This window comes from Gopherus evgoodei, chromosome 3 (genome assembly GCF_007399415.2).
Source record: "Gopherus evgoodei ecotype Sinaloan lineage chromosome 3, rGopEvg1_v1.p, whole genome shotgun sequence".
Taxonomy (NCBI): Eukaryota; Metazoa; Chordata; order Testudines; family Testudinidae; genus Gopherus; species Gopherus evgoodei.
The window spans coordinates 176066128-176083765 of record NC_044324.1 but is presented as its reverse complement, the minus strand read 5'-3'; the positions used below and the strand labels follow the sequence as shown (position 1 = coordinate 176083765).

The following is a 17638-nucleotide window of genomic DNA, read 5'->3' as shown; positions in this document are numbered from 1 at the left end:
AGTACATCACAAAAGTGCCCAATGACCCACACTTCTCCCCACAGAGTTGAAGTCTTCTTCTCTTCCTCCCTCTCCCTTCCACCCCCCAAAATAATGCCATTCCTTTTTATAGAGATGGAGTGATTTTACTTTCCACTTAGCTAGGAAATGGAAATTGGAGCAACAGGGGATACTCACTTTACAGAAAAAAGAACGGGAGTACTTGTGGCACATTAGACACTAACAAATTTATTTGAGCATAAGCTTTCGTGGGCTACAGCCCACTTCATCGGATGCATGTAGTGGAAAATACAGTAGGAAGATATATATATATATATACACACACACAGAGAACATGAAACAATGGATGTTACCATACACACTATAAGGAGAGTGATCAGTTAAGGTGAGCTATTATCAGCAGGAGAGAAAAAGAACTGTTTGTAGTGGTAATGAAAATGGCCCATTTCCAGCAATTGACAAGGAAATGTGAGGAACTGTAGGGGGGCATGTGGCATGGACTAGTGGCTGGCATGAGACATTATTTGCTGGAACGAATAGATGTAAAGTTCTTTTCTTAGTTGCATACAGCAACATCAGCCCAAGAATGATGATCTGTTGTATTTATTTTATGTAATTCTCTAAAGGTCAGAAATTAAATTTTTCTGTAACTTTTCTGAAATATGTCTCAGTTCACATGCCTTGTGCTCCAAAGAGCCCCCCAAAAGGATTGTTTTAAAGTTCACGTAATCCTCCAGAGTTAGTTGTGGTTTATAAATAAAGACATAGTTTTACAAGAGAGGGCAAAGACAGTCCAGTGATTAGGGTGCTAACCTAGGGCTTGAAGAAACCAGATTTCAGTTTCTTCACCCATCCCAGACTTCCTATGTGACCTCAGGCAAGTCACTAAGGCTCAATGTGTTTCAGTTCCTCATCTGTAAAATAGAGATTGTAGTTCTTCCCTACCTCAGGAGGGCTTTATGAGGATAGCTGTAATAAAGATAGTTAGACACTGAGATACCACAGCAATGGGGGCTGTCTAAATACCTCTATTATTTAATTTTCTATCCCAAGAGATGAGCATGTTCTGTCACATAAGAAAAATTAACCCTCACTGATCTCTCTTCTCCACATCTTTTGTTTTCAGCGTGATTATAGTTCAGAGCATTCCATCTCTCTTTGCTGAGTTCTGAGTGTCTTTCCTACCAACATCCAGGAGTTGTTTGGTGGGCTCAAACTCCACCATCTATGGGCCAGATACATGTCTTTCCTGAACAATGAACATCAGTGGGTTGGTCTGCTTTTAAGGGAGGGTTAATACTCATTCCAAGAGGATGAATTCCTTCTGTTTTTCTGAGTATTAAATTTTATCCATTAAATTTTTTGCTAAAGAATTTTCAAAGTGAACCTCTTGTCCAACTACCCAATTCTGGTCTAGCCTCTCTTTTACAGAAAGTTTGTGACCTAGATAGGTCCTGTGCCTACAGAACGTGAGAGTCAGGAGTTGGCCTAGAATGAATGGTAACAAAATTTAAAGAACCTGTTATTTTGCATTCAGCTAAATGCTTGAGAAGGACTTTTTCTTAAATAAAAAACGATTTCAACGTTTTACGTCCAGATGATACAGTTCACTATATTTCTGAGTTAGCTACAATGGAAATAACCACTGCATTTTATGTCATACAGATCTTACACATCTAAAAACTTTTTTCAAATTATGTCTAGTTTTTCATATGCTTTGCAACTTTAGCAATTTGCATATTTTCTGGACTGTTATTGTATTATGATAAACAGGGATTACCATATATTTTCAGATAATGTTTTCTTAACAATTCAACTTCTATTTGTAACTCTTCCATTCATTTTAATTACTAGCACAGTGTGCAACATTTATTAATCAGCAGAGTCTTTTTAAGTTAAAATACTAAATTAGCTAACCCCATTAACACAGAATACTCCAAACAAGCTGTAATAGGAGAGGTAGTTACTGTGTAAATCGTATTATACATGCGGGTGCTCTAGGGCACAGTTAAGCATGATTACCCTCTTTTGATCCAGTATTCCTCTGCTTCTTCCAGCTAATTTCCAGTGGAAATTTACAAAGTGGTGCCTTCATTTTTCTATCTTAATTTTTCTAATGAAGTTCTGGTACTTTATAACACTGGGGATGCAGATAATAAGTCTGTGTATAATTAAGAAGTTCTAGAATTTGTCGGCATAAGAGATCTCTGTAACTTTTGCTTCATACAAGAAATAGGTTATTCTTTTTTTCTGCTACCTTACTCCACTGCAGACCTGGATTAAACAAAAATGACCAGACCATTCCAAGATTTACTGACATCAGAATACAAAATACAAGAATTTATATGATAAGTACAGCTGTGAACTGGACACACAGTGTAGCATTGCATACAGTGTCTTAAATAATGAATAATAATATAATTATCAAATTATATGACACTGGATGTAACCAGCAGTGGTGCTGGAACTAGGGATGCTGGGGGTGCTTCTGCACCCCCCGACTTGAAGTAGTAATAACAAACACCAAATACATCAGTGGTTCTCAAACTTTTGTACTGGTGACCCCTTTCACATAGCAAGCCTCTGAGCGCAACCCCCCTAATAAATGAAAAACACTTTTTTATATATTTAACACCATTATAAATGCTGGAGGCAAAGTGGGGTTTGGGCAGAGGCAGACAGCTCGCAATCCCCCATGTAATAACCTTGCAACCCCCTGAGGGGTCCTGACCCCCAGTTTGAGAACCTCTGAAATACATGGTTTCCAACATCAGCACCCCACTATAAAAAAAATTTCAGCACAACTAGTAACCAGACTAGATGCGTCAAGAGATTATACTGTCTTTATGTTGTAAATACAGCTTGTTTTAACATGCATTCATTACTGGACAAATTATGGCTGCCCCAGCACAGTTGTGCTAGGGTAAGAACAGCCACAGAGCTTCTTGCCTTCCCTGAGTAAAAAGCAGAAGGGGTACTACTACAGGTGATAATACTCAGTGTCCCAAAGAGGGCACATCTGAATGGGTGGAGGAAGAACTTCAGATTTGGCCCCAACTTTGAAAACTGAAAATTCATGAAGTTCTTCATAAAAATAATTAATTCATATGTACCAGATGGTATTGAACAGTTTATCTGGAGCTAATTGTTCATGGTCTTTTTTAGACTGACAGATAATTCTGTTTTATTTGAGTTGGAACAAGAAGTTGAGATAGAGTGCAGAGAACCTGTTTAGGTAAATTATTGCAGTTCTGTTCACATAGCTATAGATTAGATTTTGGCAGCATTTCTATTATTGAACCACAAAAATATGCATTAAAATAATATTAAATGTTTAACTAGAAATTACAAAAGAAAGGAAGCTAAGGTAAGCATGAAAATGCTACATAGTTCTCTGTTCTTAATGTACCTCCTTATGCCAAGGTAGTGCAACACCAATGACAAGGTGGCTTCCTGCAGTTAATGCAGAAGTGCATCAGACCCTTCTCAGAAGTGTGGACAAAGCATGAAGGAATCTGGCATCAGAGTACAGGCCAAGAGTCTGTTGCTAGTAGGTTACCGAGCATTTACCTGTTACCGAGCATTTGTCAGTCCAAAGAGTCCACTCACCATGATAAGCTCCATCATAGCCAGCCATGGGGTTGCAGCCATCACTAGTCACCCTCATGGTGGTTTCTCTGTCAGGTAACTTGGTGCTCTGGCATTGTCTCAGTCCTTGGTTCACCCATTCCAGGGTCACAGTTGTCCAAATAAAAGTTAAAAACTGTCTTTAACTGAAACAAAAACTTCCACCCTCTCTGAGGCTCTTCTTCAGCCAGTCTCCTCCCCAATTATTCAGGTTCTGTCTCAACCAAAATTGCTTTCCTCATTTTCTCCCTTGTAGTCAAGGTCCCTTCCAAGCCTTCCTGCTTGGAGGGCTTTCCTCCCTGCTTACTCAGGGCCCTGAAGGAGCCTTGCTTGATCCCTGCAGTCCCAGCTGGACCATCTCAGCATTTCTACCTGGCTCCTTTTACAAAGGAATCACCAGCTTCCTCCCAGGAGAAGCCCATCCTGTAATCAGGGTTGGCTTAGCCCCCCAGGATCTTTAGTCCATGAAGCAAGCCACCTTTTCACAGGCAGATGCACAGAAGGGACTGCAGGACCACTACTGCGTCTGTGTAAACACAAGAGAAAATGAGTGCTTCTGAGTTGTGCCCCTGTTGGTAGGCACCACACAGAACTGAGACTGTGCTTCTCAGCAGACAATGGCACACCTGCCAAGCCCATATTCCTCTTGCTTCTGCCCAGGAAGCTTATCTCACTGTCAAATTGCAATCAGAGTCAGGTCCTGATCAGCATGCTGCTATAGATGTCATCCCTGCCATCCCAGCTGGAAAATCCACTGGGTCCAGAAAGCTTTTCTTCCATCTTCTGCTGCTGTACTGAAAGAGATAAGGGAGTGAGAGAGACAAGAAGGAATGAAGAAAAAGGGTGAGGAAGTAGAAGAAAGGAGAGAATATGTGGAGGGAGGATGGAGAAAGAGTGGAGATATGGGAAAACTACACACAGAGTAGAGCAATGGTTCCCAAACTTTAACAACCCATGAACCCCTTTCACTAAAATGTCAAGTCTTGTGAACCCACTCCTAAAAATGAATATTTCCAGGGATTTTCTCCTTTACTTGAGTATAAATGATAAAAGCAGTGATCTTGGAGATATAACATTTGTTTCTATGACATGCTTATTACACTCTATTTATTATTAGTATTTATAATTACAGTATTTTTATTACATTATGAAAATGGCAACACTCTTCCAAGATCTCACTTTCATAGCTTGCATCACTTTCAATAAGCCTGTTATAAGACAAAGATCCTATGTTTCATGAAGGAGTGTCAGATGTTAAACAGCATGAAGATATTTAAGAAGCCAACTCAAAGAGTTCCTCCTACACAAGCATTCAGGTCTTGAGCAGTCCAGGCAGAAAACGCACATTACTACAAAGCTTAAACTTGTTCTTCATAATAATTTTAAGCTGTCTATTTAATTTTAAAAACAGCAAAGAATATCCACTTCTCTTTCCATTTCTTATAAGTCTTGAAGTTTAAATCTCCTCAATGTGATAGGTAAGCTTGCTTTGATCTGCTTAGCTCTTAGAAGTCCAGGGGCTCCGGGCTGCTGGCCTTGTGCTGCCTGGGGTTCCTGGGGACAGCTCTGTCCACCATGAGGGAATTTTTTCCCCCGAAACCCCCCTGTAAAATTTCACAAACCCCAGTTTGGGAACCACTGGAGTAGAGAGAGGAGCAGTATGAAGGGAGAAAGAAAAGGAATTTTTAAGGAAGTTGGCTAGGACATGTTCAGGAATCTGTAGGTGCGCCACTGAGGAGTTATCTGAGGCAGGATTGCGTGTGTCCAGTCATGACTGTTCCCATGCTATTTCACCCTATTTTGTGTTGGCTGCTGAAAAGGGTGCCTCAAAGCTAAATATGCCTTAAAGACAGTTAATAAAAAATCCTCTCTGGGGATATCCCCACGAGGGAAGACTGGCCACTGTCATGTTACTGCATTCCACTACTTTGAGCTACAGTGCTGGCATTTATCTGGCCATCAAGATGATCAATTTGTGGCTGCAGCACTCAGAATCATAGATTACCAGGGCATCACGACCTAAGGCCTGGCTGTGCTATGGAAAAAGGCCCCTATCCTACTCAACTGTCTTCTCAAGGACAAGAGCGTAAACAAAGAAACAAACAAACTAAAACCCCACCATCTGTGCCACAGCATAGATCCAACACAACACCAAGTGTGGATAGCCTTTGATGGTAATGGGACAGTCAAAGTCATCTCTGCAAGGTAGGAACCTGGTACTCAGTGCATTTACAAAGTATCATTGCTAGAATTTTGCCTCTAGGAGGGCAAACTTTTTGGTCAAAATTCTCCCACCATACCCTAGAGTTTTTGTTTCTTTTGGAATATCCCTTAGTTGAGTTTTTGAGCAATAATATTTCATTTTTAATTATTGCCTTATTTATTTGGGAAGCCTTCAGTTCTCTCTCAGTCAGCAACATGGAGCAAATGATTGCCAGGAGAGGAGCTGGCTCCTGCTCCATCCTGCTACCACTGTCTTTAGCCATCAAAAACCTTCAAGAGCTTGTGGAGTTCCACCATAGTCATCCTAGGAGGCTGGGACCCAGATGTTAGAAATCTGCCAGAATGAGCTCTTCAGATCTTTGCTTGAATAGACCTATTAAGTCTAAACTTGTGCCATTAACTAACAACATTGATATCTCTGTCTGGATTTAATTTTCTCTGGATGTTTTCCTTTTCTTCTATAACCCCTCCCCTATTCTACTTAGTTCAGAATATACATTATTGCTAATTTTGAGAGAAGCTGTGTCAAACATATACGTGAAGCTACAAATCTCTACTTCAGTCTATATTGCAATATTATTGCTGTTTGTTATACTTGTTTGTTCTGAAGTTCTGCTATGAAGGTAGAATATTCTTTGTATGATTCCCATGGCATATTCTAGTTATTCTACTCTATTTTAATACTAATATATAGTATTTTTAAAACACATTCTTTATTGAAATGAATATACAATGAATATCAGAGATTCTTGCTGGATGTAAGAGGACTTCAATTTTGCAAATATAGATCATTCTACATTCTGATCGACATAGGCGTAAGGAGCCATCCTCATGGATTTGACTGCAGAATTGGGGACATAATGAAAGCAACAGTTTGTTTTATGCCATTCTATCTATCTACAATTTTTAAAGTCTATTATTATTACTCAAAAACTAATAAATATGTTATTAATCATTTCCAAGTAGAGAGACATAATCCAGAGTGTGCACTTAATGTCACACATAAAAATATATGTGTACACTTATCTGGTTTAAGATATTCAGTAGAACACAGCACATGAAATATGCATTTATGATACTAAACCACATACATGTTCTATTATGTATCATTTCTTACATAATAAGAATATTGTTTGATCTCTAAATCAAGATACATAGAATTTGGCTTATTCTGAGAGACTATTTGAGAAAAAAATAAAATAAAAGGCAAGATTTGAACAGTGATCTAAATTGAAACCATGTTCTTTTAAAAGATCTGTGTATAACTATATATGGATTTGTATATAACTATATTTGGTTATAACTTAAGATCGTAAACTGTGAACATAATCATTTTCATTGAGTTTATCTTCCACTTTTCTCAATAAATGGTATTTTACAAATTTTTAAAATCTGTCTAGTATATAGGCTTTACAGAGACTGTATTCATACTGAATTATGAATGTTATGGCTAAACTAAATTCCATGCATATATGGGAAAATCCCTAAACTGCTAGCTTTGTCTTCTCAGCCATCCAATCCCCTGAGAAAGCCAATTTTCTTTCATGTCTGAACAAAAGAAAAATGTACTATTAAAATGCAATTCAGAAGTGATAAAAAAACTGTAAATGGAGCAGCCGGCTCTCAGCACCTTCTGTGTATACTCTGGGACACTGGGGCCACATTAATTTTTTGTGCGTGTGATGTCCATCCCATGTGCAAATTAGCATTACAAGTACCATAATCTGTCTTATATGAGAGCTACCTGTCCCATGAGTGTACACATACTTCTGTAGCTTTGTATTATTCAAAACTTTGGTACCTCTGTGTTTTTGTTTTGTTAATTTTATATAACATTTGTTGGGATGCTGGATGGGATAAATTAATGTTAATAGTGAGATACTCAAACTTTATTTTTCTGAAGGGGAGAGTGGCTGGGAGGTTCATTGATAAAATTTACAGTTGCTAAAATATTGATTTCCCCCAATAAATGATTTTAAAAAACACATTTAGCACTCCATAGACAGAAGTAATAGTTTTACTGCCATGTGATGGGCTGACCAGTATGGAGAGCAGAGCTTTGCCACTTCCTAAATGAGAGAAGCCTGGTTCCAGTCCAGAGCCTGAGGCAGCCGGTTACCTAGATGAGCTATTTGGAGGATAGGATGACTAGGATTCAATATAAAGGAACAAAACACAGGGAGACAAGTATGGAGCAGTAGGGTGGGATCCTATTGATGAATCCATAAATGACCTTGATTTTTAGCTTCACTGTTTTCCCTTTTTTGTTTTGGACTCTAAAAGCCCGAGAAAGGGCAAGAAGGCTAAGGCACCAAAATATCGGACTTGTAAGGAGTGGCACCTGACCATCTGAGACTCGCAGCAGGCTAAATAGTGCCCTTGCCAGAGTACAAAGGGGTGCCACTGCGACAACCTGGTTACAAATTTGATATTGAATGGAGGCACACTCTTGCTCCTGTGGAAGGGAGCAGGTCAGGACTTAAAAAACAAAAACCCAACAACCACCACCTCCCAAATCCCAGAAAAAAATTCCTCTTCCGTAGTATGGATGTGGAGTAACTACTGGGTGGCCAAGCAGAGTGCTCAGTGCCAACAGCAGCAATAGCAACTCCTCCAGCAGGTGACCATCAAGCAGTAGCAGCTGATCTGGGATGTAGCTGCCCAGCTGCAATAAAAGCAAATGCAGCAGATTGTGACCATACTGTGGCCATCCACAATGACTGGGCCTACTGGCACAGATCTGGCAAGAGCCCCAGTACCAGAAAACTACCAGAGATGGGACCTGAAGATGATGCAGAGACCTTTCTCAAAACACTTGAGCAGGTGGTACTTGACCAGACAATGCAAGCAGCCTAATGTGGATTAGACTCAGTGACATCACAAGATTATGTACAAGTCAAAGCAATCATTTTGACATACTGGTTATCTTACAGAAAATGTTCCTTCATTGATTTTGGAGAACTGATATCCTCCAGGTGCCCCATTCCCGCATGGTGGCACAGAAATTGCAAGACATGTTGGCAGTGACTCATATTTCAGACAGAGATGGGGATTCAAGTAGCAGAAATCATTTTGCTTGAACAAATAATGCTGATTTTCCCACCAGGGGAAAAGATTGGGTTCTATGTCACTGGCCCATGACAATGGGCGACACCATCCAGCTATTGAATAAATATATGGCATTTAGGACTGCTACAGTGACAGTCAGAGAGAGACACCGTGGAGCCAAAGTCAGAGTCCTGAAGAGCCCCACCCGGATTGAGGAAGTCTAGGAAGCCATGGGGTCATGGACAACTTGGACCAAGGAACTGCAGCAGCCTGGCTGGGACCCAGCTCAAGAATCCTCTGACTCACACTGATCTCAAAAAGGGAAAATCCTGGGTTCAGGAACAGGGAGGACCCACTCAGAAGGGTCCACCCAGGGAGTGGGGGAGGATCTGTTACCAGCAGCAAAACCTTGGATGGATGTCTGTTTTTCACGTCGCTGCCTCAGACACTGGTACAAGGACTGCCTGTTTATGAAATACAGTTATGAGCAAGTCTGGACTACAGAGGCTTGAGCATAATAGCCAGGCTCAGCTAAACCAACCATCCCAGTTAAAGTAAATGGGACAGACATAATGGGCCTACTGAACTCAGGGTGCAGCCAAACCCTTGTGAGGAAATCTGTTCCACGACCTCCCTGGGGCACCATCTACTTACAGTGCATGAAGGCATAAAGCCATATACTCGCACCCTAATTCAGCTAACTGCTGAATATACATGACCACTAATGGTCAGTCTGGCTGCCTCTCACGCCTACCTAGTCATTATTATCTGAGAGTGGGAACCTCAGGGGACCTCTTGAAGGAGTTCTTGGGATCCTCTTAGAACGTGAAGACTCTGTTACCAGTATCCTCACAGATGACTGTTTGGGATCAAGCAGGCCTCGTTGCTATAGGAGATATAGCCGAGCTGGATAAGGGGAGTTCCAAGCAGCTAGATACTTCTTTAGAACCCAGGTCCCATCTAGAGTTAGAGGTTACCCCTTTACCTGAATTTGAGAGCCTGACTAGGTTCTCCAGCTTTATTGAAGAGCAAAGGAAGATGAGACTTTGAGCTTGGTGTACGCACAGATGGTTGTTGTTAATGGGGAGATAATGGACCCCCCAGCAAGCTGAGATATCCCTCCAGTTTGAAACCCAGAATGAGTGGTTGTACTGTTAGAAAAATATCACTGAACAGAGGAGATCAGAGCCCAACTCCTGGTGCCCTGATCCCACTACAGAGAAATCTTGTATTTTGTCCATGCAATACAGTTTGCTGGACACCTGGGCTAGAAAAAAATCCATAGCCTCGATCCTGGCCCAGTTTTTCTGGCCAGGGATATATAAGGAGTTTCCGGACTGCTATGGCTTTTCCTCGAAGTGTCAACAACCTTCAGCTGGGGAGTTGGTGAAGACTCCCCAGGTTGGCATACCATTTGAGAGGATCAGAATGGACATGCTTGGGGCAGGTATCAATATATCTTGGCAACTGTGGATTACACTACCAGATATCCTGAGGCCATGCCATGATGTTTCACAAACACCAAAGCCATCTCAGCCAAGCTAATGATGATCTTTGTGCAGGTAGGGGTGCCTCAGGAGATTCTAATGGACCAAGAAACCAATTTTATGTCCCAGGTACTAATAGAATTGTGCTGATTTCTGAAGATTAAGTCCCTCTGAACTTCTGTCCCAAACGGATGCTTTGGTAGAATGTTTCAATGGGACACTAAAAGACATGTTAAAATTTTTTTGCCCCAGACACCCAACACTGGAACCAGTTACCTCCCTACTGCCCTCCCATTTGTTGTGTGGGAGGTGCCGCAGTCATCTACAGGCTTCTCCCTGTTTGAACTGTTGAATGGGAGGCAATTGCAGTGGGATTCTGGACTTAATACAAGAAATGTAGGATGAACAGACCAGTGGGGCTGACAGTGTGGTACAATACATCCTCTCCCTTCACAATAGGCTAGCAGCTATAGGCATCTTCAACAGGGAGAATCTCCTATTTCCAGAGTGCCCAAGAAACAACATATAATAAAGGGACTCTCCTCCAAATGTTCAGACCTGGAGACCAGGTACTCTCATTGTTCCCTAGCTTGAAGTCAAAACTGTTGGCCAATTGGCAGAGCCCTTACATGATTGTCTGCCAGGTAGGGACAATGAATTACAAAATCAGGCAGCTGGACAAAAGACAAACCAAATAAACCAACCATACCAATTTCCTGAAGCCATGGAAGGCCTATTTATAGCTCCCTTTTCTCTGGAATCAGAGTTAGGGTTGCAGACAGCCAATATCTCAGGACTCGGGATGGTCTGTACTGTGGGCAACTTCATACCAGAGCAGAGGGTCCAAGCTCAACAGTTGATCACTGCCTACCCAACAGTACTTTCCACCCCATCTGGACGAACCCATCTCACATGGTGTCCTGGCTCAGTTTGGATGTTGAAGGAAGGAAAGGAAAAGCTGCGGCCACTTTCTCAGAAGATGAGTGAACCCATGAAGCAAAAATTACAATCTATGTTGGACCGTGAGAGAAATTTAGGAATCCCTAAAGCCCTTTTTTCAGTTATTTATTTTATTTTTAATTTCCTGGAACTATATTGGGATTTATTAAAAGTTTAAAAGCAGAAGAAAATTGGTATAAACAGAAAATGAAGGGTAGTGTGTGTGTGTGTGTCTGTGTGTGTGTGTGGAGGGGTGCCCGGTACTCACAGGGGCCAGGGAGGAAAGGTGCCCAGTACTCACAGAGGCCAAGGAGGGGGCACTCACCAAGTGGCAGCTGAGGAAGCCTTCCACCCTCTCTCTGGCTTACTCCTCCCATCCCCATGCAAAGGAAGCAAATGGGCATGCTGAAGGACCAGAGCCATGAGGGGAACAGAAAGCTGCACCTGTAAGTGCTTTTTTCCCTGCCAGACAGAGCCTCCCTGGATCCCAGCACAGCCCCATCCTCTTCCCACTGCAGGCTTTGTCCAGCTGCAGTGGGGGAGCAAGATGGGCAAAGAGCCAGGTCCCTGCAGTGGGGGAGCAAGATGGGCAAAGAGCCAGCAGCTAAGACCACTCTTGTGCTGAAGGGCTGGGTGGAGAGGGGAGTCTGTCCGGCAAGAGAGCCAGTTCTCACAGAGTGCAGCCTTCTGCAGCAGTGGGCAGTCTCAACTGTTAGGATCCAGCTACTTGCCCATCTCACTCCTTCACTACACAAAGTGAACGGACGGGACCACGCTGTAGGGATGGAGTCAGGATGGGAGTGAAATGTTTCAACCTATGAGCACTGGCTCCATTGCCAGACAGAGCCCCCTGCTCCCACTGCCGGCCCTTCAGTATGGCTCTGTTCACTTCCTCTATGAAAAATGGCCAAAATCCAGGTTAAAATTGGTTAAACCCAAAATTGGCTTTTTTAAAAAACCCAGGAATTTTTCAAAGAAAAATCAGTAAATACCAATAAAGAAGGACTTTAGGAATCCTGTAGTGACTGGAGAAGTCCAATAGCATTGGTCCCTAAGCCAGATGGGACCACCTGATTTTACTCTGACGTTAGAAGAGTCAATGCCATATCAAAAATTGATGCATAATACATGCTGTGTGTTCATGAGCTGCTAGACCAGCTGGGCCAAATATTACCACCCTGGATCTTACCAAAGGATACTGGCAAATTCCATTCATGCCAAAGTCTTGGCGGAAAATGGGTTTTGCCATCCTTTTGGCTTTATCAGTTCTGGACTATGCCATTTGGCTTACAAAAGGCTCCAGCAACTTTTGAATGGTTAATGGATCGTTTTCCAGCCCCACAATAGTTGTGCCACTGCCTACCTCAGTGATGTTGTGATTAATAGCTGGCACTGGGAGGATCACCTGACACAGATAGCTGCTGTATTCCAGTGCCAGACTAATGGCAAACCCTGCCAAATGTGGCATACGCAAAGATGAGACAACCTACCTGAGGTATACCTTGGTGAAGAGTCAGGTACAGCCTCTGGTGGACAAGGTCCAGGCCTTTAGGACCTGCCCTACTATAACTTCAAAGAAGCAGGTGCACAGGTTTCTGGGAATGGCAGGATACTACTGCTGGTTTGTACCGGGGATTCTTATCCATTGTGGCCTCCCTCATCAATCTGCCCAAAGACAGGAGCTCAAAAAAGATCTGTTGGCTTTCTCACAGAATGGAAGGCTGTGAGAAATCCTTTCAGTTCCTAAATGCTCACCTCTGCAGAGAGTTCACCTCATACAGCCCAGGTTTCAACAAGGAATTTCTTCTACAGACTGATCCCTCCAAAGTCAGATTGGGAGCAGTCTTGTCCCAGGAAATCAACAGCAGGACACAGAATCATATATCTGAAAGGGATCTTGAGAGGTCATCTAGTCCAGTCCCCTGCACTCATGGCAGCACTAATTATCTAACCTGCTCTTAAAAGTCTCCAATGATGGAGATTCCACAAGCTCCCTAGGCAATTTATTCCAGTGCTGAACTGCCCTGACAGGAAGTTTTTCCTAATATCCAGCCTAAACCTCATTGCTGCAATTTAAGCCCATTGCTTCTTGTCCAATCCTCAGAGGTTAAGAAAAACAATTTTTCTTCCTCCTCCTTGTAACAACCTTTTACATACTTGAAAACCTTTTAAATACTTGAAAACATGTCCCCTCTCAGTCTTCTCTTTTCCCGACTAAACAAACCCATTTTTTTCAATCTTCCCTCATAGGTCATGTTTTCTAGACCTTCAATCATTTTTGTTGCTCTTCTCCTGACTCTCTCCAATTTGTCAACATCCTTCCTGAAATGTGGCACCCAGAACTGGACACAATACTCCAGTTGAGGCCTAAGCAAAGCAAAGTAGAGCAGAAGAATTACTTCTCATGTCTTTCCTACAACACTCCCTGCTAATTCATATCCTGTCCTCTACCTAAGCCAAAAACTGTTCCCAAGAGAAAAAGCCTACTCACCATTATAGTAAAGAAAAAGAGGGCTTAGTTGTGAAATGGGCCATGGAGGCACTCACATATTACCTTCTAGCAATAAGTTCATCCTATTCACAGAAAGACACCAGACCCTGATTCATGAGATGGTACCTGTCCTTCCAGCCCTTCTCATTTCAGATCCAGAGACTGCTGATTGAAATGCAGACTTTTTGTTTCAGGATGGAGGGGAGCTGGTGAGGGAGGGGAACTGGCAGTGGAGGGAAGGCTGTGTGAGGGGGCAGACAGGCCCCACCCTGGCAATGAGAAGTCTAAGGAGAGCCTGTGGACGCAACTGACCCCACCTCACTACACCTTTAGCCAATGTCAGGAGTGAAGGCGGGAGTGAAAAGGAGACCTAGTCCAGTTCAGGACTGACCAGTAAGGAGAGCTGGGCTCTGCTACTTCCTTGATGAGGTAATCCTCATTTCAGCCTAGAGCCTGAGGCAGCTCATTTTATGGATGAACCATTTAGTGGATGGAATGAATAGGCCCAGGAAGGCTGATAAAAAGGAGCTAGTTGCACAGAGACAAGCCTGGACCAATACGTTGGGGTCCTGCTGACAAATCCATGGACAACCCTAATTTATAAGTTTACTGTTTTCCTTTTTTTTTGTTTTGGACTTTAACACCCCAGAAGGGGTAGGACTCAGATGTACAATAGCCAGAAGATTAAGGAAGCCCAGCACTGGATCTGTGAGGGGCAACACCCAACTGTTGGGGACCCACAGCGGGGTGCATTGTGCCCTGCTCGGTCATGAGGAGGTGCTGCTGAGACAAGTTGGTCACATCCCCACTTTATCGAACTCCTTGTTTTAACAACCTAAATCTCATGGGGACTGTGGCCTTCTCATAAGCTTCCAACTTTCTTTTCAAATTTTTAAAATTAGCTATACTATCTTCATGACAGCTCAGGCAAAATAATGTTCTAAACATCTGAAACACGTGCTTTTAATTCTAGCAATCTAATCAATTAACTACCATAACATAGAATAAAGAATATCTGCTGCTTTTCAGAACACCAGCAATGGCATATCTCACAGGATTTTAATCTATATTAAAATGTGATAAATCTGAACCAGATCATCTGCTCCTATGATGAAATGTATGGCAGGGGATTTAGGAATAGGAAATCTTTGTGAGGTGTCCCTTTCCACATGCCTTTGCGCAACGGACTGTGGGACCTATCTAGAAAACCTGCAAATGCCCGTGGGAGGTTAGGGACAACTATATTAAAGCCCTCTCCCTCCGTGTCAGACTTGTGCCCCTTGTAGCCCCAGGCACTGGCAGCATGGGTCCCCTATCAGGGAGTTCCCCTCAATATTATTAATGGTGGCAGAATTATGCCCTTAACTATTACTGTTCAATACAATTAAGCACTCTTGTGATTAAGGTACATCATTGGTGATTTTATCAAAAGCAACAGACATTTTTTTAATCTATGGTCTACAAATACATTGTAATTAATGTGATTATTAGTGTAGCATGTTACTACTTAGAGTGAGTAAGAGTAGCTGAATTGGGCCCTCAGAGTTTGGGATGTAATTTCTAAAATTAGCTACAGTTTAAATACAGTGGCTGGTAAACCTCCAAGCAATCACCTGGTTATGCAAATGAACCACAGTTACAACTTCACATAAAAGTTTACATTCCATCATATCATAACTGTATGATTCTCTAATGTGGCACCACTTCTTTCAAAAAGTGAAGAGCCTGGTTGAGAAAATGCATTAGCTCTATTGCAACATTGAGAGGAGGACATGAACACGTTAGTGGAAAGTTTGTTGGGTATATGTTCTGCTCATATCTCACAGCATTTATACCTCTGATTTAAAATACTACCTACTGCAACCATAGCAGTGTAGTAATAAATATGCGAATGTTTTTATCTTTCAGATTTTTGCCATTTTCTTCATGTCATAAAAACCAGGAATATGACCCATTAATTCATACATCAAGTAAATATGGCCAAATGACTTATGGAATCAAACATTTCCGAGAAGAACATCATGAGAAATGGGTAGCAAACAAGGTGAGTCACTGTAATATTCAGCAAAGTGATAGTTTTCTAGATTGTTATTTTATGAAAATCAGAAAGCATTGGGCCTGGTCCAAAGTTCATTGAATTCAATGGGAACATTTCCAATAACTCTGATGGGCATTGATTCAGGACTTCAAGTAGTATAATGGCTTTAATCTTTAAAGGTCAGATTCTACAAGATATGGAGCTTTTTCAACTCTCTTTGAAGTCAATTGAGGTTAAGGACACTCAGCACCTCTCAGCCAGTGCTTCACACTTTATGGAATAAGGGCCTACAATTATTGGGGGGAATATGCTTCTGATAAATACCACATTACCTGCAATATGTGCAAAAGATATCCTGTTTCATGTACTGCTTTTTCTGATCTGGTAGAAGAATAAATATGAAACACCTAAGTGAATACTACTGAAAATCTCAACAAAAATTTGAAATATTAACAAATGCTTTTCTTCTTCCATTTTCTGCTCAGTTTTAAAAATGAGCAAAGAGCTATAGTTTCCATAGATATTTTCATCATTCTCTAATTTGTAAAAAAAATCTCAAGTCTTTCTAATTCCTAACACAATAGGATGTGATGTTTCTCAAAACTTTTAACAGTATATATATATAAGTTCAGTGGAAGGAATTCAATACAGGATGGGATGTCAAAAGCTTAAAAGCTTCAGTCATGTAGAGCATCGGTCACAAAGCATGAAATGGAAAAAAGACAATTGAACAATTGCTTCTTGGCGGTTTTGTAAGTTCTTGTCAGTTTTGGGAAGCAAAGGATTCTGAATTTATGTAATCTCCCAGTGGACTTAGGTTAAAGTGGATGAAAGAAAACAAAGTTATCACAAACCAATTCCTGCTAAACCATGGCCTGATTCTGTCAATGGGACTTCTTTGTACCCTGAATGAGGAGAATCGGTCTTCTGGACATTTACACAGTTTAGAGGGTCAGTGAGGATGCAATTAAAATGAATTAGAATTTTTTTTCTTTTTAAATGTTTTAACAGTATAGATACCATGTTCATATCAGCTCTTTAAATAGTGTCAGTGGTAACAGTATTAAGATATGTTTAATCACACTTTTCAAGCATGTTTTCCCTGTAAGTGTACATCCAAGCCTACAAAATCTGTTTCCTATGTCAATATGTTGCTAAGTGTAAAGAACCCAGAATTTTTTTTATTGCTTTTCTCCTCTACTCCAGCAAAGCTTCTCTAAAGAAAGAATCATATTCCTCTTTTGACTACAGTGATAATACTGTAGCTAGCTAGTCTTCAGTCCGTTAAGGATATGCTTGCTCTTTCTCCCCTGCCATCGCTCCAGTTTTAAAACAGTAATACTTACAAACATTTCAACTTGGTACGGAACATAAGGGAGACAGTAAAAAGGAAAAATGAATTCTTGATTTTTTAAATAAGGCTCCTCACATCAATATTAGTTTTTGTGTTTTCCACCAGATGTCTGATTTGGAAATTAAGATCATTAATAAGCAAAAAGCAGTTCTTTTCCCAACTTTTACACTTTTACAGTCAGCAGATTAAGACTCTGGAATTTTAACATAATGATTTTTATTAAACTGCATTGCAGTTAAATGCACATAGGCCAATAATTGAACTTTCTTTTGTTAGACCCCCAAGTGGGGCCCCAGGGCCAGACTACGGGTGCTCCGGCCTCCACCCCCCAACGGATTTTTCCCCCAGCCCTCAGAACTGCCACTGGTCACGTAGCTGCTCTGAAAGCAGAACTTGCAACAGGAAAAGCAGCCTTGTGGTCAGCCAGCCTG

The 17638-nt window shown here is 41.5% G+C and overlaps 1 protein-coding gene across 4 annotated transcripts in view; it reads left to right on the top strand.

Annotated features, from left to right (window-relative positions):
* SPATA17 (spermatogenesis associated 17) overlaps positions 1 to 17638 on the top strand; it is a 173153-nt gene that overhangs the window by 114094 nt on the left and 41421 nt on the right. For all 4 annotated transcript variants that reach the window (XM_030557504.1, XM_030557502.1, XM_030557505.1 and 1 more), the window contains exon 9: positions 15724 to 15859. In XM_030557504.1, coding sequence (XP_030413364.1) covers positions 15724 to 15859 — 136 coding nt within the window. The remainder of the gene's footprint in view (positions 1 to 15723; positions 15860 to 17638) is intronic.